At 49.3% G+C, this 22,316-nt stretch overlaps 2 protein-coding genes across 2 annotated transcripts in view; one reads left to right on the top strand and one right to left on the bottom strand.

Annotated features, from left to right (window-relative positions):
* Positions 1–11,295, bottom strand: part of LOC122377937 — a 97,164-nt gene extending 85,869 nt beyond the window's left edge. Inside the window, exon 1 of the mRNA XM_043358567.1 lies at positions 10,624–11,295. Within this exon, the coding sequence (XP_043214502.1) occupies positions 10,624–11,295 (672 nt within the window). The remainder of the gene's footprint in view (positions 1–10,623) is intronic.
* A 5,728-nt stretch (positions 11,296–17,023) lies between these two features.
* LOC122377933 lies at positions 17,024–18,616 on the top strand. Its single transcript, XM_043358552.1, has 3 exons — positions 17,024–17,068; positions 17,435–17,836; positions 18,188–18,616. The coding sequence occupies exons 1-3, from the start codon at positions 17,024–17,026 to the stop codon at positions 18,614–18,616; spliced, it is 876 nt and encodes a 291-aa protein (XP_043214487.1).
* Positions 18,617–22,316: the final 3,700 nt, after the last annotated feature.

Here is a 22,316-nt window from a genome sequence, read left to right as displayed (position 1 = left end):
CAAAGTTGGAATTATGCCTTCTCCCATGTTAAACGAATGGGCAGTTTTGCAGGGTCATATTCATTCGCTTGTTGTAAAAATGTGATCAGAGGGAATGGATTCACCCCTTCACAGGTTATTGGGAGGAGACCATAGTACATGCCAGTACATGCCCAGTATGCTTCTTTAAGCTAAGCAAATTCTTGTTTTCTGATAAAGTTCGTCTGAAATTGACAATTTTTAACATGGAAAGTCAATGAGAGTATCTTTGCTGTTTTATAACTCTTTACATTTCAAGTATACTAGAGTGAAAAATTCATAAATTGTGCAACTTGTGATGCTCCAATTCTAATGACGTATAGACCGTTACCGCACATTGCACCATTTTTGATAAAAGTAGTCAGAAGCGAGGTCTCGACCGGGATTTGGACCCAGTCACGATTGATATAAAGGAGTGACTAAGTGACGGTGGCAAGAGTAACTCAAGCCGCCTCAGAGGTCGATAAAATGCTTGGAGTTGCTCCAACGAACATCTTAGTCCCATCACTGTCTCCAACGTAGCCCTCGCCTGGCGGGAGGGGGGATGCAGCCTCCCTAAGTTTTTTTTTCCGCGAATAGCGTAAAAGGTGGTGTCGCGTAGCGCCGCAGAATTTGGCACAACGTCTGGGAATGAGCCTTTTGCCACATATCCTGAAAATTTCAGGTGTTAGTCATTTCAGGACAGGACACCAGGTCACAAAAACCGGTACAAGTCGGTACAAGGTAGAGGTGTCAAACGGAACCGAAAATTTTGGAATTCCGAAAATTTCCGAATTCCGATTCGGAAAACGGACGGACAAGTGACAAACACATCGGACATATTCGGAAAACTAGTTGAAAATTACAAATTTCTTAAATAAGTTAAAGTTCAAACTTAATTCCATTATGAATATGCAAATTGCAAAACATGTCATCAAAATTGGCAGGGGATAGGTGGTTCATACATCATTCATAATTATAGTGCAAGATGAACATCAACATAATTGCATGTAGCAGGTAGCTCTGAGTCAAATATATACCCACCTATACTGTGACAACTTTTAACTAAATTTGAAAATGTGTTTACGAAATGGCAATAGCCAATAGGTGACATTGTTGTCAGCAAGCCCATCATTAGATAACACAGCTATGAATATGATGTAAGTACAATCATTGACCTGTGGGAAGCACTAGACACCCAAGCAGTAAAGTAGGAAATCCAAAAATAGACTTGCCTCACTTGAAAGTTAACAGAAGAGGCTGAAGAAAATTGCAAATATCAAGGTGTGCCAAGTAGCACAAGAGTCTTACCTAGAACCCCCTATCATAAAATCTTCCCCTTCCACCCCTTCCCCCCAAAAAATATCCGTGCCGAAATATCGAATAAATGCTACATTATGCCGAGAGCCTATCCAAACAAAATGATTACCAAAAGATGATGAAATGCGGCGAAAGCGTCATAAATGTCACCTGAGGAAAGATGGCCCCCGGATGAGAATCAGAGGAGACAAAAAAATGACGTCTAAAATAATAAATACAGTCAGTTTGCTTAACAATATAATAATTTTTGAAAAATTATCGTATTTCGCACTGCATATTATATTAAAGTCAAACAACTAATGGTAAATGTACTCCAATAGGACAAATTATCTGATAATGACGTCATATTACTGATTTACTTTCACATCATCGACTCAAAGCCGGATACCATGTTCCATTCTACCGAGAATGGTAGCATGAAATGTGTTTTCCATTCTACCAAGTATTACAACTTCCTTTTGCTTGTGAATTTCAGTGAATTTGTGTTAAATCATAGCAAGTATTTTTATTTTTGTGATCGCTTATTTTGTTTCGATACTCAGAGATGTGTTGCTCAGTGAAGAGCACGTTTCTTCCAGATGTATCTACCTATCTCACATGTTTCTTCTTACATGAACTTGAACTATTTTGCTTTTGCAAGACGTGTTCTACTTTACATGTCAGCCAGTGTGATACAAGATCAAGATATGCATTATTGTAAGTGACTAGCTTCTTGCATTATTGCTGTATTAATTCATCATCAAGTGGCTTAGTGTCAAAGGGATGCGGCAAGAAGTCAATATTTGAGAACGCAAGTTTGAGGGATAAGGCAATCTTTTGCATTATTCCTGCTTACTCAGCTTCAGTTGTAGGCTGTAGCACATTTTAAAGCAGAATAGGCTAATTGTCTCAATATGCTGTGTTTGTGTTGTATATCAGATTAGGCCTTTTGCCCAAATGCCCATTCCCTACTGCATATGATATTGCTTCAACATTTTTAGTTGGCAATATTTTGCACTCAAAACCAGATGGCGGATATCTGTTATTTAGTTATCATGTGGTACATAATAACATATACCTAATATAGATCAATTCCCCCATCCTCTCCTTCCATATCCAGCTTTCGGACAGTTTTCAGACAAATCCATGCCTTGGACATTTTTCGGACAAAAGTGAGCTAGGATTTTGGACATTGGACGGACATCGGACAAAAAAATTCTGAAATTGACACCTCTAGTACAAGGTCAGGTTAAAATTGGACATACGAGTATTGAGCGGAAACCGAATGAAGAGCTTTTCGACGTGAGTGCCGTGGAACGTAGCGCTACCAAATATCAGACACAATTTGAAGCATTCATTTGACACGTGTCCTGGGAGCACTGAGCTCCGGTGACCTCAGGTCAAATCCCAAGGTAAAAAACCGGTACATTGTCAAAATGCCTGCGAAAAAAAACACTATTTCTTTCCATAAAATCTGGAGTTAATCATCGATGTATTACAACTTTCAGGATATGCTAAGCTCACCGCATACCATCACATGCATCCCGTTTTTTTTCGATTCGGTTGACCTGAGGTCATCTAAAGGTCATGACGAAGTCTAAATAAATTTTCCCGAATGGCTCCAATTGTGAAAACATGAGAGACATATGCTCGATTTCAACGTTTCCGTGTTATGATACCTTAGTATTCATCAAGTTGGTGTTTGCATGCTGCAAGAACACTAAGGTCGGGTCAACTGAGGTCGACTGAGGTCAAACTACGGTTTTACTTATGACTTAGCACGCCATGGCTAGAGCATTACGCTAGGCTAGAAATGATGTCATTGCATTCCTTGTGATCCGCCGAGTCGAATGATTTGCGATATGAAAAATTAATTAGGGAAAATCGTTTACCCTCTTTTAGTAAAAATATTCATTTATAGGTAACAGCCCCCCACAAAAAAATCCCCTAAAGTATTGGCCTAAAGTCACCAACTTTGCACAAGGACGAGATTCACTATGGGCCCACCTACCCTGTGAATTTGGTGTCCTACCTACAGTGTCATAGGAGCCAATCGCCAGGGGGAGAGGTCGTATCAACCCTTTCCCTCACCGTCCGCGTTATGAAAAAGGCCCTCGCAGCTGGCGAGAGTAAAGATTGAGAGTAAAGAGAGCTAGAGCTTCGCGGAAAAAAACGAGCCTGTTGCCCGTGACGAGAGGAAGCCGATGCTACCCGATTTTAAGGTCCTAGGTCATTAGTTGACCTTCCAGGCCAGGTCAATGACCCAAAGTCGGGAAAATCGGGACCTGTTAGAAGGTCGTAAAGTGTGGCTGCTATTTAAAGGGTTTTTCGGGATGCTGATCACGAATATCGTGTTAGTTTTGATCACAGATGATGTCTTCAAGCTTTTAGACCAGGTCGGGTCAGGTCAGGTCAGGTCAACCAGTAGGCGTCGTGACGGGTATTCGTAGTACGTGTCAACCGCCTCTCACAGCTTCGTAACATGTTACAAAGGCACCAAAACTACTTCGTAAATGTTCAAATGGTTGCTAAATTCGAATTCAGCTCCAAAAACTAGCTTAGAAACATGTACAGCTCGAAAAAGTGAACCGAGGTCACCAAAGGTCAATGACCTGACCTGACCTTCAGGTGACCTTGACATGTACCCAAATGCATGGGAGCAGCATCAAATCTCATGTTTCAGCGTTTGAAACCACGAGAAGCTTGCAAACGCGGGGCTAATGCGAGCCGACATACGCCGAATCGCGATTCCGGCTAAACATGGCCTCGAGAAATAGGTCACAGGTCAAAGGTCACTTGGGTCAGGGTCATGAAATGGTCAGGGTAGGTGTAAAATTGATCAACTCGAGGGTACTGAAAGTTTCGTCGCACTCGGCCGCTTTTTGCGCGAGTTATTTGCGAAAAGCCATGGGGAGTCCATCCGATCCCCCCTACACATGCGAGGGTTAAGATACCCTGAGACTGAAAAACTTGTACTTTGATTTTCAGGTCAAGGCCAGGTCATCACAACAGAAAGCTTAAATCATGACTCGGTCACGGGTCACATGTTATATGGTTCATTCAGGCCATAGATTTTGAAATAAGTGTCGTTTGTGTCATTGGAGGTCATCTTCAGCTTAATAGGTATAGCTGAGGTCAGGTCACTTTCGGGTCAAAAAGGTCAAATTTTAAAGTTGAAAATTTTCAACAAAAAGGATGTCTATTGGATGCTATTTAAGCTCAGTAACACGCCGGTACTTTTTATATTGGTGTACGATGTAAAAAACGTACGATTTGAAAAGTTAATTATAGTGAAGTTTTGACTATGACGCGTATACCTTAGCTATTTTCAACGATATCGGGCTGAAACTTTATAGTGACATGTTACATAGGCACCACAATTACTTCCTAAATGTTCGAATGGACGCTTCATTCGAAATCAGCTCCAAAAACTACCTTACAAACATGTACACCCCGAAAAGTCATCTAAGGTCATCAAAGGTGAATGACTTTGACCTGACCTTCAAGTGACCTTTGGAGCCACTATTATGCATGGCACAAACAACATCTCACATGTTAAAACGTTAATATGTAGCTACAAAAAGACAGAAAACACACGGAATATGTGTGCTGACGTATGCGCTAATCTCGATTCCGGCCTGAATAATCTGAAGAAGCAGGTGACTGGTCAAAGGTCATTTGGGTCATTGTCATGAAATATTTATGGTATGTACAAAATGAATTCACTGGTAGATGTTGTAAGTTTTGTCGCGATCAGCCACTGTTTGCGCGAGTTATTCGCGAAAAAACGAGGGGGGCTTTCGACACACCCCTCAGGCCCCACCTCTCTAAGTGCGAGGGTTAACCCTAGAACGCCTAGGGGGGGGGTTGTATCAACCCCCCCCCCCCGAGGTTTTTTCGAAGTGCACGCTAAACGGCTTGTCGTAGCGGGCTGAAATTTTCAATACCCTCTGGGGCAACCTTTGCGCATCTTTTGCCGAAAAAAATTGATCGGGTCATGTCAGGTCACGGAGTTATGACGTCATAAGAGGTACAGCCTCCGGCCGGATTTTCACAAACTGAGTGCCAACGCCCGAGGTTTCCTGCCGGTGGTACGGACATCGGTTGATGGATCGTGATGAAACTTCCCATGCATGTTGGGGCAAGTATTGGCTATCATATGGTATAAGAAATTTGACCGGGTCAGGTCAGGTCACGGAGCTATGACGTCACAAGGGGAACAGCGTCCGGTACTATTTTTGAAAAGCGCCCGAACCACTATTTTGCTAATTCTTGTCACCTCAATGGGAATATGCAGCAATATTAGCTTCTATAGGGAGCAAATGGACCTCCCAAATCCAAAAATACAATCAGATTTCAAAAATTTAAATTTTGATTTTTCGAATTTCTGCCGCCGACTGTGACCTTGCCGACTTCCGGCGCTCCCAACGCGCCATTTTTAGAGCTAGGGAAACGAAATACATACCAAACGATAGAGAATTGATCAAGGAACACGAAAGTGAAGGTTTCAAGTCGATATCTCCCACCGTTTTGCCGCAATCGCCGCCGAAAGTTGAAAAAAGTATATTTTTCCGAAAATTTGACCTTTGACCGGTCAAAAGTAGGTCAAATGTTGACCTAGGACCAAAAAATATACCACCAATCGCGAGATCTCGTTGAGAGCAATCCGTTGGTTTTTTCCGCTAAGCTCTACGACCTTCCGTTTCGAAACGCCAGGGGGGGTCGTAACAACCCCCCCCCCCCTGGTCGTTCGTGTTATGAGAAATGGCCTGGTCGTGCGAGGGTTAAGCCGTGACTAATTCCTAAATGATGGTGTCGTTTCGACCAAGATATCTACTTGGGCACCGAAACGTTCTGGAGCAGCATACAAACATCAACACTACACTAACTTGCATATGACCACCATTAGAAAACACAACAATGCAAGAATGCACGTATACAACCAACGATAATTTAAACGTCCTTCTCACCTGATGGTTGTGTCCCATGGACTGATATTGGCCAGTGCCCAACAATGCCGACGCCAGCATTTTTCTTTCCGAATAGGCCGGCCCTTATGTAATCCTTCCGTGTGTTCTTTAGGCTCTCTTTGAGACTATGAAAAGTACGGCCAGTATTGGTACTCACACCTTTCCTTTGAATTAGACGGATAAACAGGCGTCATGCCTATAAATTCGCCCAAGCAAATGATATGCTAGATGAACAATGCATGCACAACTGTCTAATCACCGCCATCCGCCGCGTCGGCACACCGGTATCTCCTCACCTTCTCCCCACACGGCCTTGACCCCCCAACTCACACCATCACACTACTGCATACGGTGACCGGTCACACGGTGGATCTGAATGCCTACGTTTTCATGCCAAAGTCTGAAACAACTAACGATTATCATCAGCGTAAATTTAGCATTTAAAGTTTTTAATTTAAAAGTTTATATGTGTGTTTTAACGCACTTGTCCTTATTGATTGAGAAAAGAGCGCACTTTTGATCGTATTACCACGGATGTATTACCTAATACGAAGTAACGCAATCGAAGTGTGATTCCGATCCACTGTGCGTTTTTCGGGCGCGCTCGATAAAACACCCAGGCCTGGAGAAAGTTGGAAGGGTGATTTTCTGATCCTCCTTACCACAAAATGACCCTAAGCGAAAAAATGCCCGCGGGGCGCTGCCAACGCGTGCCAGCGGCCCTGCTAGTAAGGGCGAAAATCAATGTATGTGTATGCGGAGCTAGCATACCCTTAGCGCTACGATGGCTCCTTGGAGACACCTGGAGAAACCTCTGCCGGCAGAAGGGTCAGGTCCCTCGCAGACGGCGCGGCACGGCAGGAGCTCAGCGGGTGGCCTAGCCGGAAAGAGGATAAAAATAGCCGACTGGCCCGACCCAGCGAGGGGTGACCGAAGGGTGACCAGGAGTGAATGAGGGAACATACACGCGGTACCGAGCAGCCGATAACAGCACCGGACGATTAGAAAGTCATAAGTCAATGCTGTATTTTAGGCGTAAGGAAGCATCCATGTAGACGGGCGGACTGTCTCCAGCTCTTCTAAGTATTGCAAATATCTTGCTCCAACGAGCGTTGGCACGTTGGAAGTTTTATCGACCACTGAGCCGCCTGTCCGTGTCCCTCCGGTAGCTCAGTTGGTAGAGCAGTGGAATGCAGCTGTATACGTCAGACCATCGTGGGTCGCTGGTTCAGACCCAGTCCGGAGGATGTTTTGAAAATGAGACTGCGCTGCCGTCTTATATGCCGCCGCGTTTAAGACGGCATTCACGTGCACTGGGTAGACGCGATGTGATGTAATGTAATTTCTGATGACCTGGCTGATGTGGTTTGCTTGGAATGTTTCATTGGGCGGTGACTTCGGACCGGTCGGTGATTTCTCAGATTGGTTCGTCGGGTGCAGCCGGGTGTTCGAGCTTCGCCCACCTCTCCCCTCCCTCGCCGCCCGGCGGGTCAGCCGTCCGCGGCCTCACCTCACCGGCTGCCGGCCGGTCAGTCAGCTGACTGCCCGCGGATGCGGATGCTGTGCGGGTTGCCTACCTGAGTTGGTGAGCTTGCGGTGGTAGCGTGCAGCAGGCGGTACGTCATGGACGATTTTTACTCGGGAACTGCTGGACCGATCTCACTCAAACTTAGCACACCGCTAGAGAACGATTAGTAGAGTGTCGTAAACAGCTCAGCTCCTGCTTCCAACGGCCCCTGATGCGTTTCTGCGTTTTTTTTTTTCAAACAACCTGCGGTCCGGCGATGCCCAGCATTGCCCCTTGGCCTGTAAACTTCGTCAGGCCAGGCCAGGGGGTTGATGCAAACCCCTAAGTTTGTTTTTGTAAATAACGTATAACGATGGCGCTTTGCGCCGATAAATTTGGCATATACACTGAAAACAATTTCACCCAAAACCGGCGAGTAAACCGGTGTTTCGCGGGTACCCCTATCCGCAACCATTTTTAACCACCCTCCCAGGAGTCAAGTTAGGTCTCATTGCAAGGTAGTCGTACCCGCTGTTAGCAACCACGCGCATAATGCCTACGCGTGGATCAGGGATAAAGTCATGGTGTTACACCTCGCAAATCACTCTGGAGAGTAGTAACCCTCAACGGCTACCCGCACACTAGTGGCTCGCCAACTCTGCATAAAAGATAACCCTTAACCTTCGCCCCAGTGGGGGGGGGGGCATATGTTACCACCCTGTCGCGTTTTTCGCGTGTAAATAAAAAAGCGCGGCGCCTAGCGCCGCGCCGCTTGGGGTAGCTTTTTGTACATCAATTTTGGACAATGTGTGAAATTTTTGACCCCAGGTCATGTCAGGTCAGGTCACCAGGTCAAGTTAACTGACCAAGCCTAAAAAAAAGTTTGCAATCATGTCCAGCCTGCAGTGTTTGTCAGAAAGGTTTCAAACTTGGTGGATTGCATGATGTTATGGGCGCCTACAATTTGTATATCTCGGATTTTTTATATCCGTGACCTAAGGTCAGGTCAGTGGCGTGACCTTACCATTATAAGGCAATGGAGAAAAATGAAAATGCCTCTAGATCCGTGTGTACGCATAGGAACAGTCCAAATATTTCAGAATTACAATGATTTAGTCCACTCGTGATGACCAAGGTGTCATTTTTGCTGATAGCCTCTAGACAGGTCATCTGAGGTCACTTGAGGCTACAAACAGTTTTTTGCCAATAACTCGCGATTGGAAAGAGATAGAACGCTGGGGATGGTCTCATTGTGTTTGTTTTGTTGAGACGCATCGACTGATATGCAACATGACCTTTTCCGGTCAGGTCATGACCTTGACCTGAGGTCAAATTTTCAAGTTGACCTTTCAAGGTCAAATTATAGTTCATTCGACGCGTCTCGGCGAGGGGAACACGATTCTGGCAATAGAAATGCCGTGGCTTTTTGTAGTCAAAAGTTATTGTCGAAAAACACTTTTCGTAAAAACAGCTATTTTTGGAGTTTTTGCCCTCTGGAGGCTAAACCGTTGACCTGAGGTCAATATTGATAATGACGTTTTCAAAAGAAGAGCTCAAAAGCTATCGTTTGCTGTTCCATGCGTTTTTCTATCTACCATAGTTCCTGAGATAGCGGCATGTTTTCTGAAAAATATCATGACAATTGGCAAATTTTGACCTTTGATGACCTCTGGTGACCCCAATATTGCTCTAAGGTGAAAAATGACTGAAATACTTTCAAACGTACACATTGAGAGCTATCGACTGCTTTTTACCGCGTCTTTCTATCCCTCTTAGTTTTTGAGTTAGAGGTGGGTGGTAACATATGCCCCCCCCCCCCACTAGGGCGAAGTTGGCTGAGACCGCCACTGGGGCGCGGGTTAACGCCTACCTGGCAGCCGCGCTCCACGAACCCCCCGGAGGGCGGTTACCCTATATGGTTACCTGCGCACTAGTAGCTCGCAAACCCTCCACAGAAAGGTAACCTGTCGCCTACCTGGCACCCGCGCTCCACGAACACCCAGGAGAGTGGTTACCCTCCACGCTTAACCGCATCCGCGGTAACCCCCTGGTAGACGGTTGCCTCCACGTCTACCCGAAGAGCCTATATACTGCGGTGCTTAACCGCTCACCCGTCAAAGTCGTGACCTCCGTGACATAAAGACGACTTCCAGAAACATTCGTGTTTGGGAACACACACATAACTAAAATCACAGCAGCTTGTTTCACACATCACAGATAAAGAAAGCACAGCAGCTTCTCCAGCGAACCTCTCTATAGGCACACAGCTATATCGGCTCATCGACTATAAACTGTAACAAAACACAAAGTACCTCGACTGGCCATAACGCAATGCACCTTGCAAGATATAAAAATCCAGCGAGGAAACGGCCTTTCCTCCACACTTCCGTCATTCACTTCACAGAGCTTCCGCGTTTCACTCTTTGTTGCGGAGCTTGGCCAGTTGCAGGGTAAGCTCTTTGGGTAGTTTGTGACACGTGTCCGACTACACGATGAAGATGGCCAGGAATGTGGCGGTGTTTGTTTATTGTTATGGCCTTGAAAGCCAGTTTTTGGCAAAAGACAGAAAAAGAAATGGCCCAAGTCAGGAGCTGGCTCTCGGAGCCGGGACACATTGTGACGCACTTGAAGCCCTTCTTTCTTTCTTTGCCGCACGTCACGTGGACGCGCCCGCAGGCGCGTCGGACGGGGGCTGGTCGAGCGGCGGCTCGGACCGCCCCACCCGCCGAATGTAGTCGACAATCTTGCCGGCCGGCCCGGAGAGGACCTCGTCAAGGGATGGCAGGGGTCCCCCCAGAGCCGGCGTCTCGTGGTGGCGAATGCTGGGCACTCGGTGAGAAGGTGGCGAACGGTGTCCTCGGCACCGCACTCCCGGCAGAGAGGGTCCGGGGTGAGCTCCAGGCGGTGGAGCATCGCTCGTGCCAGGGGGCAGTAGCCGGTCCGCAACTGCGACACGGTCACTTGCCCCCAGCGCGGGAGGTCTTGGAGTCCAGGCGTGGTCTGGGGGTGCGGGTGCCGGTGTGCATGGTCTTCCTGCTTCCGTTTGGGCAGTCTCGAGACGGCAGCGTAGGTCTGGCAGAAGAGGTCGGCCTTCTCTCTGTCTGTCACCGCCGCCTTGGTCGGTGCTGTCTGGCCGGCTGTCGGTGGTCGTTGTATGGGAACGGCCGGTTTTGCTGGTGGGACGCGGCCGTCGAGGATCTTGATGGTACTCCAGAGGTCGGTGTCAGCTCCCATCTCCTCCAGCTGTCTGTTGACGTAGGCTGTTTTTTCTCTGTTGATGGTGTTGGTGGCGTTCTGTCGAGCTTCGCGTGCGGCGGTGGTGTCGTCTGCCGTGTGGTCCGGGTCGGAGGCTCTGGACTGTGCTCCTTCGCGTAGGTCGACCGCTTCTTGGCACGACTCGTTCCAGAAAGGTGGCTTGCCTCCTCCCCCGTTCCCGAACGGGATACTGCGCTTCGCGGCTGTGATGATGGCCCCAGTGAGTCGGCTTTCCTCTTGGTGGAGGGGGGCGTCATGGCTTGGCATTGCTGTCAACGGAGCCCCCTTCACGTGGGGACAGCGTCTCCCCGAGGCCTCGGGGAGCAAAGTGCTCCATCATCACGTACCCGCCGATGCGTGCCAACCGACTTGAAGCCCTCCACATAGAGGTCGGCTGGGTCGCCGGCACGGGCGCGTACGATGGTGGGGTACGGGACATTCCGTGGCTCCTCCAAGACCGTCTCCAGCTCCTTAAGTGACGCCGCCAGCCCCTGTGCGTTGCATCCTGTGGGAAGGAGACGACATGCCTGTAGTTCGTCCACACGAGAACATCACAGCATACACTGTCACGAAACTGAAACATTTCATTGATCTTGATCCAGCTGACCTAACCTCAATGGCAACCTAATGGCCTACGATCCTCCGGTTAAGGGCAACACGCTCGTTTTCCCCAAGCTCTACCCGAATTGAACCACACGACTGCGACGTCGAATTGATATATCGAATTGAATATATATATATATATATATATATATATATATATATATATATATATATATAGCGAACAAACTAATAAGTGACGTTTCGACTTTTTATTGCTAAAGTCTGCCTCAGAAGTTAACTCTGGCAAGCCATATCTGCTTCTGGCGCAGCAAAGACAAAACAAGGCGAATCGCAAAATACACATCTACACACAACGAGCAGAAACAAGCATGGTCCTCCGGTTTCCTGGAAATTCAATTTCGGCTGTATCCACCAGGTGCAAACTACCCCACCTAGCCCTATGCATCCGCAATAAAATACGGTGGATATATCATTAATTTACCGCACCATCGTCGGTACAGTCAACGGGCGCAAATCACACAGTCCACAGACAGCCCGCAGTACACCCGTGCTCTGCGGCACAGCCTACTTGTCAGGCAGCCACTAAGGATTTATCATTAAAATGCTGTACCATCGTCAGTACAGGCATTGGGCGTAAACAACACAGCCATCAGGCAGCCCGCAGTACACCCGTGCTCTGCGGCACAGCCTACTTGTCAGGCAGGCACCAGAATACCTGACAAGAGCCCTCGATCTGACGTTTCTAAGTACTATAGCGAACTGTTTCGAAACGGAATAATGCGATAAACTGCCTTAGCGATCCGATTACATACTTTAGCCACAGAGTAAACATTTGGCGAAAACGGTGCTGGAGCGGGCTACAACAGGCCCTCTACGTACTATCTAGTAGCGGCACAAATTAGAGGCATCTTCGAGAGGTAAGACGTCAATCACTGTCCTCTAAAGCCGGCCGTACATTGCAAGGCCCCACGTACCCAACGGTGCAACCTAAGATGGGTGACTGCGGGGACGCGCCAAACCTAGACACGTCCCCACAGTCACCCATGGAAGACTGCGACGTCGGACCAAAACGTACCTGCACCGGGCAGCCGGTTAGAGTATAGCTAACCCTCCCTTCTTACATTCTCTCCCTCACTGTCCCTCTGTGTTCCCAGTAACCCCACCCATCTCATCTCTCTAAATTTTCTACGGTCCTCTGAGTTACCCCAGGTTCTCTCTAGTCCAACGACTTTGAAGTCTCCCTCTGTGTGCCCTTCCACTGTAAAGTGCCTGTTAACCGGGATTCTACCAACTCTGTTGCACCTAATTGATGAGAGATGGTTCTGAACCCTCCTGTATATAGTGTCTCCCGTCTGTCCTACATAAACCACCTTCTTGCACTTTTCACACCAGATCCCATACACTAGATTTGAAGTTTTGCAACCAATAGTTCTATCGTAGTGCACAGGTCCCTGTGCTCCAGGGACAGATTCTCCTTCGTAGAAGGCTTTGCAGATAACGCAATCGCCTCCACAGTCCTGCCTTCCCCGGGTTGCAAGTGCCCTCCTCGTTTTCTTATGCACTAGTAGATCCTTTAGGTTGCTTCCCCTCTTGTAAGCTACCATTGAATCTCTCTTGAAAATACTTTTTAACCTGTCAGATTTCCTCAAGATATGCCTGTTCTTTTTCATGATAGCTCTTACGTCTGGGAGGAAGCTGCTAAAGGTTATCACCATTGGAACCCTGTCCGTACTCTTCTGTTTGCTATCCCTGCTGACAAGTAAACCACCCCTATCAATCTGGTCCACCCTCGCTAGCTCGGAACTGACCTCATTCCCAGGGTACCCTCTCTCCTTCAGCCTGTTTGCCAGTCGGTCCCTGTGATACCTGTAAGCTTTCTCATCTGAGCAGATCCGTTTCAATCTCACTCCCAGTCCCCTGGGGATAGCCCTCTTGACGCATGGTGGGTGGTCTGAGGTGTAGTGGAGGTATGCCTGAGCATCGGTCGGCTTGATATGCAAATTTGTTGTGATATAGCCCAGTTCGCTCAGTAATACCTCCACATCTAGAAACTCTATTTTTGTATCCGAAAATCGTAAGTCTACTTGTATATTTGGATGAATTTGGTTCGCTAGGTGATGAAAGGATTTTAGTGATTCTTCCCCGTGGGTCCAGATTCCCCATATGTCGTCGATGAAACGGTACCACCGGTCTGGCTGGTTGGACGCCCTTTCCAGTAGAGTTTTCTCCCATGCACCCATATAGGTACATGCAAAGTTCCTTCCCAATTTTGAGCCGATAGCCGTTCCTTCGGTCTGAATATAGTTGTTATCCCCTCCCAGCTGGAAATTGTTATTATCTAAAACTAACTGTATGACTTCAAGGAGCTCTTCCGTGGGAATTTTAGCTGTTTTCCTCTGGTCTAAAGCCTCTCGGCACGCGGCTACTCCCTCATCTCTCGGGACGCTGGGGTATAACTTCGCTACGTCCATACAAAAAAGTAGTGGTTTGCCTCCACCCCTTCCTGTTACCGGCTGCCCTAGGTCCCGTAATTTTGCAAGGAAATCTGTAGTATCCCTGATGTATGATGCTTGGGCCTCCACGTGCTCTGTGAGATGGCTCTCTGCCATCTCTGCCATCCTTTCCGTGGCATGTCCCCTCCCGCTTACTACTGCTCTCATCGGGGCCCCACCCTTATGAATCTTGGGGTTACCCTGTAGGGCCCCCGGAGTGGGTCTTGGAGGTATTAAGTATTTCTTTTGATGTTTGCCAATGTACCCTTTTCCCTCCATCTTAGCAGCGAGTTTGGTAACCTTTTTCGTTACTGAAGGGGTTATGTCACCGTTGGTCCTGTCATATCCATCTCCCTCCTCAATTTCACCCGCCAGCTTCGAGATGTAGTCGCTAGTATTCATCACCACAAAGGACGATCCCTTGTCAGCTGGCCTTATAACAATGGACTCATCGTTCACCAGAGAGAGCAGAGCATCGTTCTCGGCCTGAGTGAGATTTGACCTACCTTTCTTTTTCAGTCCTCTCACGATACCAGTGGATACTTCCTCAATGTATAAGTCTAGCCACTGGTCCCTCCCTTTCGGTGGTGTCCACCTTGACTCTTTATAACGCGCGTCTATATCAGCCTGCCCACTCTGCCGTTCTCCTATCTCCCCGTCCCACAGGGGCGTCGCCACGGATTTTTGAGTGGGGGGGTCGGGTTTCTAGTCTTCACCCGATGGGTAGGGGTGTTTTTTTGCCACACTTCCCAGTTTTTTGCGTGCGTATGTGTGTGTGTGTGTGTGCACGTGTAACAAATCGGCGCGCAGCGCCGCGAAATTTGGTATAGCCTATTAGGTAGGTATAGGTACCTACCTACATCACTTTTGCGTAAAAATTATCACTGGTCACTTAAGGTCAGGTCGCCATGTCAAGTTCAGTTATACGGTATAACTCTATAAAACTTTCCCCTCTCGCCAATCTTGTAGCTTTTCTCCCATAACTTCAAAATTTGGTACACTGTATACCTAATGTATGGGGTTATACGTGTTAGCAATTCATGATTCTAACTGAGGATTTACATCTATGATCTGGAGGCAGGTCAAATACGTGACCTCATCATTAGAAAATAATGAGAAATTAGAAAAAGCACGAATGCCTCCTGCTTTGAAAAAGTTCGTCAGAAACGCAAAATATCTTTGGAGCCATGACAAATCAGCTCATCATTGCCAGGGACAGGGTGCAACTTATGGCGAGTGATGACTCGAAAGGTCATTAGTGGAAATGTCCATCGATGGCCACCAGCATTTTTTTCTACAACTTTTGACGAAGACGCGGTAGAGCGATGACAGCACCTGGAAGGTGTTCACTATTCAGCTCAACAACACGGATCCATTCATATGCAGCAGGAGGTCCCTTTTCGACATAACGTTAACCTGAGGTTGTTTTAACGTTAATTCTGAATGGTCAAATTTTCACTCATGTGACGCGTCTCAAAGGGATAAACACGGTGGTGACAAGACAACATATGTAAATACCATACAAATTCACGGAATCTAAAGTGTTTCACGGAATTCACGGAATCAAAGCAAATGTTTCGGCAGAATCTGTCCAGTTAGCTGTTTGCCTTCTATGGGCCAAACATAGACCTGAGATGAAATCTGACTTGAAGCTAGCGAAAGGGCGTTGAAAGAGCTATCGAATATGTTTTCTGCTTCACTGTAGCCCTTCTATTGGTGGTTTCCCAGTCGCTAACGTATAACATATACTAAAGTAACGCTGAGGTATGCTTTCGACCCCTGATCGATCTAGAGGTTTGCGGAAAAAAGAGCATGCTGCCCGTGACGAGAGAAAGCCGATGATACCCATTTACAAGGTTTCGGGTCATCTCAGGACTCAGGTCATCGCCAATAAGTAGGGAAACTCGGGACCTGCTAGAACTTAACGAATGTAAGTTGTGATGGTTTTTCGAGGTTCTGATTACGAATGTTATCTTAGTTTTGAACGAAGATGATGACTCCATGCATTTGGGGTAGATCAGGTCTGGTCAGATCGACCAGTACCTAATAGTGGATGACCACCACCGATTGCTTCCTAACATGTTGTATGTATAAGCAACAAAACTACTTCTTAAATGTTCAGATGGGCGCTAAGTTCAAAATCAGCTCCAAAAACTACCTTATAAATTAAAAGCATGTTATGAAAAAGTGAGCCATGGTCATCTTCATTTGAATCAGGGATATCGATTTATTTTTAACTAGGTGATTAACTCGAGCGCACCGGAAGTTTCGTTGCAATCGGGTCCTTTTTGCGCGACTTCTTTGCGAAAGCCCGAGACGGTTCCATCTGACTCCCTTTCCCCTACATGTGCACTGTACAGCTAGTTGTGACGATAGCCATGCTGCTGAGGCTAGTTTGTAGTTGTAGTTAGGTACTGATCCGACGAATCGACTGCGACCATTTTTTTAACGATCAGACGAACGCTCGGGGCAGTTTTGGCGGTTCCAATCCTTTGAGGGATAAAAAGGAACTAGAATAGTGGCTACTTAAAAATATTGTTGTGCTGGTGTTCCCGCCCACAGCTAATTGACCTTTACCTAATTGGCTAATTGGCTTCAGGGAGCTCTTGAAGCGATTCTGAATCTGATGTATTTGTTGGTGTTGCTGACGCCTGCTTCACTGACATAAAAGCTAAAAAAGCATACTCAGCATCGCAAAAAGTGGGGGGTCGACACCCCCAGTTTTCAAGAGTGGGGGGGTCACGACCCCCCCGACCCCCCCGTCGGCGACGCCCCTGCCGTCCCAGTATTCTCTGAGCCTCATCAGGTGCTCCCACTCCTTCAACTCAGACACTAGCTGTGCTACTGTCTGGCGTTTGGTCGGCACAAAAGAAAGCCCTTTACCCAGAAGAGACAGCTCTGCATCTGTGAGATGTCTATCAGACAGATTAACCACCCCGATGCGGTCCCTCGAGACCCCCGCTGCCGGCCCGCGGCCTCCCAGGGTATGTGCGAGCGCCTTCGCCCCTCAATGCATAACGCTGCCAGACCTGATTCTGACCATCAGCCGGCTGAGTGCGTCGAGGGCTGTTGGGGTTGATGGCATTCCGATCGCTGCGATCAGAAGCTGTCTCCCTGCAGTCGGTCCGCCCATCCTTCACCTAATCAACTCATCCATATCCACCCTTACCTTCCCTGACGCATGGAAAGTTGCCATCGTCACACCAATCCACAAATCCGGTGACCCCAACCAGCCTGGCAACTACCGCCCCATATCCATCCTCCCATCTCTCTCCAAAATCCTTGAAAAGGTTGTGTGCTCTCAGCTCACCTCCTACCTCATCATTAACCACATCCTCTCCCCATCCCAGTATGCCTACCGCCCATCCCACTCCACTGAAGATGCCATACTCGACATTGTCGAATGGGCGGCTCGCAGGGTCGACGGTGGTGACGTTGCCGCGGTGACGTCAGTCGACCTGAGCAAGGCATTCGACAGTGTCGACCACTCGATGCTTCTGAACAAGCTCGAGTGGTATGGCATCTCATCCCGCTGGTTCAGCAGCTACCTCTCTGGCCGTTCCCAACTCATCCGCTCCTCAACGGCCCTCCCACTCTCCCACGGTGTTCCCCAGGGGTCCATCGTGGGTCCCATCCTCTTCCTCATCTTCGTCAACGACCTTACCTGCTTCCTCCCCCATGGCCGACTCATATCCTACGCGGATGACACCCAAATCCTGGACTCAGCACCCTCCAATCCCACTGGCATCCAAGTGCTGAAGTCCCGGGCCGAGGAGAACATTCAGCAACTTCAACGCTGGTTTAGCTTAAACAGTTTAAAAATGAATGGAGAGAAGACCTGCTTCACTCTTCTTGGCACTCAAAATTCAGTTGATAAAGTCAAAAACTTCACCCTTAACGTAGATGATGCAACTATTCGGCCAACAAAACACATCAAGGTGCTGGGTGTTCTCCTCGACCAAACCCTGAGCTGGGAGCCACATATATCCTCTATCGTTCGGCGGTCAAATGGAATCCTTATATCACTGTTCAAAATTCGCCATCACCTCTCCCCTGACATCCTTAAAATCCTCGTTCAAACCCACGTTTTCCCCCACCTCCAGTACTGCTCGTCAGTCTGGGGTGGTGCCTCCAAATCCCGCCTGCACCGGCTGCAGAGGACCATCCATCTCGCTGTACGGCTCGTCTCTGGTCTCCGCAAATTCGACCACATCACCCCCGCCCTCGGCGCGCTCGGCTGGCCCGGCATTGGTGAGGTCATCGCACGCCGTGACGCGGTGAACGTGCAACGCGCCTTGTACGCCGCCGGCGCCCCCGACTCGCTGCGGTCCATGTTTCGCCCGCGTGCCGCCGTCTCCAATAGAGTCACGCGGGCCACGGCTGCGGGCGCAGCTGTGCTCGACCTGCCGCGGGTTCGACTGGCGGCGACCAGGCGGCTGTTTTCGTATAGAGCCGCCGCTGCATGGAACGGCCTGCCGCCGGAGGTGAAGGCGACTGGTTCCAGGAGACAGCTGGTGCAGCACTTTAGATAGTGACTGACAAGTGACATGACTGATTTTAGATATTTTTTGTATGCTTTTGCGGGTGTTGCTTTATATTGACGTGTATATTGTATATATGTATATGTGTGTGTGGGTGTGTGTACCTATCATGTATTGACTGGGCCGTAATAGCCACTTGTGGACAAGCCCTAAATAAACGAAACGAAACGAAACGAAACCCTCATACTCTCATCAGAAGGTGGTCTATCACGGTTGTTAGGTCCCCTCGAGCTGTCCACACCAATTGGAACATCATCACGTCTCTCTCCCTCCTGAGTCCTCTCTCCCTGTCTAGCCTCCCGCTCGCCCCTCTGCTCCCTAATCTGGGCGTGTCCCCTGTTCCTGTTCGCCTCCCCCTCCTCCCTCTGATCCCTCATCTGGGTGGGTCCCCTGTTCGTACCCGTCTCCTCCTCCTCCCTCTCATCCCTCATCTGGGCGGGTCCCCTATTCACACTCACCTCCCCCTTCTCCCTATGATCTCTCATCTGGGAGGATCCTATATCCCTCTCGACTGTCTTACCTCTCGTTTGCCTGTCTGACGCTGCCCTGAGGCGACTGAGCTTACTCTCCTTCGTTTTCGCCATCTGTCTCTTTGTAGCTGCCCTATCCCTCTCTATCCAAAGACGCGCCCTCTCCTTATCAGCATCTGTGCCATTACTATCTACTCGCTCTGATAGGAGGTCAAACTCAACCTCCAGCTGCCTTATTTTGTCTGCCAGTAACTGTTTGCATGCAGTCATGATATCAACCTCGGCTCGTCTAAGCAAGCGATCAATCTGCCCCGCATTCACAATATGACACCTCCAGTTCAGCAAAAACCCTTTCGGAACTAAGCCCTCCTCCAGACACCTTGTTATAAAGTCCAGGTGTGATCTTGTCCTCTCCAGTTTGACCACTGTCCTTCTCAGTCTGCTGATGGGTACATCTCGCCTACCTGTAGCCTCCAGCTGGTCACGGTCTGATCCGTTTGGAGGGGATATCGAAGTGTCCGCCAAACTGTCCCTGAGATCACCAACTGCGGCGGCTCTCCTCCCGGTCTGCGACAGTGCAGATATACCTCCAGTCCTGGTATCTGTCGTACCTGCTATACTATACTCAGTAGGCACAGTGCCACGTCCTCCGACACGGCTACCCTCCGGCGTAGCACAGCTTTGCTGGTCAACTGCTGTTGTTGCTGCACTCGTAGATGTGGCATCAGCACCCAGGGTCGGTGCTCTGCCAGGCGCTGACCTCTTCTCGGCCACCGCCGGCTCCTCAGTGACTGGCTGGCGGCCACTGGCTGGTCGCAGGTCGGTGGCATCAGCCCACGGGGGCGGTGATCTGCCGGATGCTGGCCTCTTCTTGACCACCGCCGGCTCCTCAGTGACTGGCTGGCGGCCACTGGCTGGTCGTAGGTCGGTGGCATCAGCACACGGGGGCGGTGCGCTGCCGGATGTTGACCTCTTCTTGACCACCGCCGGCTCCTCAGTGACTGGCTGGCGGCCACTGGCTGGTCGCAGATTGGTGGCATCAGCACACGGGGGCGGTGCTCTTCCGGATGCTGACCTCTTCTCGGCTGACCTCTTCTCGGCCACCGCCGGCTCCTCAGTGACTGGCTGGCGGCCACTGGCTGGTCGCAGGTCGGTGGCATCAGCACACGGGGGCGGTGCTCTGCCGGGCGCTGACCTCTTCTCGGCTGACCTCTTCTCGGCCACCGCCGGCACTGCAGTGACTGGCTGGCGGTAGAGACGCTCGACCATCCCACCTGTGCCAACTTCTTGTTTCCACACGCTGGTTCCCCTAACAGCGGACGGGTAGCGCAGGTCTATGGTGTCGATCTCCCTCTTGTCAAAGATGACTCCCAGGGCTGAGTCAAAGAGTTTGGCTCTGCTTGCATGCTCATGGAAGCCACGGAATGAGCAGTTCCCCACGGTCTGCATGCCTTTGGGGGTAAGTCGGAACCACTTGTTGACGCCGAATGTCGGGGCGCACACTACTGCTACCGCTTCTGGAAGTAGCAGTTGCATTCCTAGGTGGGTGTGCAGGTCGATACTGCTTAGAAAAGCAGACTGAGTGGGATGAGTGTGGATCCATCCCACCGTGATCAGTCCGCTCTCCATCTGCAGGAGGTCAAGTTGTGCATCATTCAACAGGATTACTTCATTTGGTGAGCCTCTTTGCTTCGGTATCACTAATTTTTTGATCTGGATAAGGTCCCCTTGGGCACACCCAAGGAGAAGTCCCATCGTTTCTCTTCCCTGATTGGTATTTGGAGCAGCAAGATCCAAAAAAGCATCTTCCAGATTCCTCGGAGAGACCAAAAGTCTGTCGCTGCCATTGCGATCGTGTGTCGTTCTTGCGTTCGTCATAGTCGTTGTTCGTTACTGCACTCACATAGCAGATAGATAAATGGACAATATGCAACAAACTTATGCCAGATTAAATATAGCGAACAAACTAATAAGTGACGTTTCGACTTTTTATTGCTAAAGTCTGCCTCAGAAGTTAACTCTGGCAAGCCATATCTGCTTCTGGCGCAGCAAAGACAAAACAAGGCGAATCGCAAAATACGAGAAGAGGTCAGCATCCGGAAGAGCACCGCCCCCGTGTGCTGATGCCACAAACCTGCGACCAGCCAGTGGCCGCCAGCCAGTCACTGAGGAGCCGGCGGTGGTCAAGAAGAGGCCAGCATCCGGCAGATCACCGCCCCCGTGGGCTGATGCCACCGACCTGCGACCAGCCAGTGGCCGCCAGCCAGTCACTGAGGAGCCGGCGGTGGCCGAGAAGAGGTCAGCGCCTGGCAGAGCACCGACCCTGGGTGCTGATGCCACATCTACGAGTGCAGCAACAACAGTAGTTGACCAGCAAAGCTGTGCTACGCCGGAGGGTAGCCGTGTCGGAGGACGTGGCACTGTGCCTACTGAGTATAGTATAGCAGGTACGACAGATACCAGGACTGGAGGTATATCTGCACTGTCGCAGACCGGGAGGAGAGCCGCCGCAGTTGGTGATCTCAGGGACAGTCTGGCGGACACTTCGATATCCCCTCCAAACGGATCAGACCGTGACCAGCTGGAGGCTACAGGTAGGTGAGATGTACCCATCAGCAGACTGAGAAGGACAGTGGTCAAACTGGAGAGGACAAGATCACACCTGGACTTTATAACTAGGTGTCTGGAGGAGGGCTTAGTTCCGAAAGGGTTTTTGCTGAACTGGAGGTGTCATTGTGAATGCGGGGCAGATTGATCGCTTGCTTAGACGAGCCGAGGTTGATATCATGACTGCATGCAAACAGTTACTGGCAGACAAAATAAGGCAGCTGGAGGTTGAGTTTGACCTCCTATCAGAGCGAGTAGATAGTAATGGCACAGATGCTGATAAGGAGAGGGCGCGTCTTTGGATAGAGAGGGATAGGGCAGCTACAAAGAGACAGATGGCGAAAACGAAGGAGAGTAAGCTCAGTCGCCTCAGGGCAGCGTCAGACAGGCAAACGAGAGGTAAGACAGTCGAGAGGGATATAGGATCCTCCCAGATGAGAGATCATAGGGAGAAGGGGGAGGTGAGTGTGAATAGGAGACCCGCCCAGATGAGGGATGAGAGGGAGGAGGAGGAGACGGGTACGAACAGGGGACCCACCCAGATGAGGGATCAGAGGGAGGAGGGGGAGGCGAACAGGAACAGGGGACACGCCCAGATTAGGGAGCAGAGGGGC

This window comes from Amphibalanus amphitrite, unplaced genomic scaffold, assembly GCF_019059575.1.
Source record: "Amphibalanus amphitrite isolate SeventyFive unplaced genomic scaffold, NRLGWU_Aamphi_draft 000006F_arrow, whole genome shotgun sequence".
Taxonomy (NCBI): Eukaryota; Metazoa; Arthropoda; class Thecostraca; order Balanomorpha; family Balanidae; genus Amphibalanus; species Amphibalanus amphitrite.
This window is presented reverse-complemented; position numbering and strand designations above follow the sequence as displayed.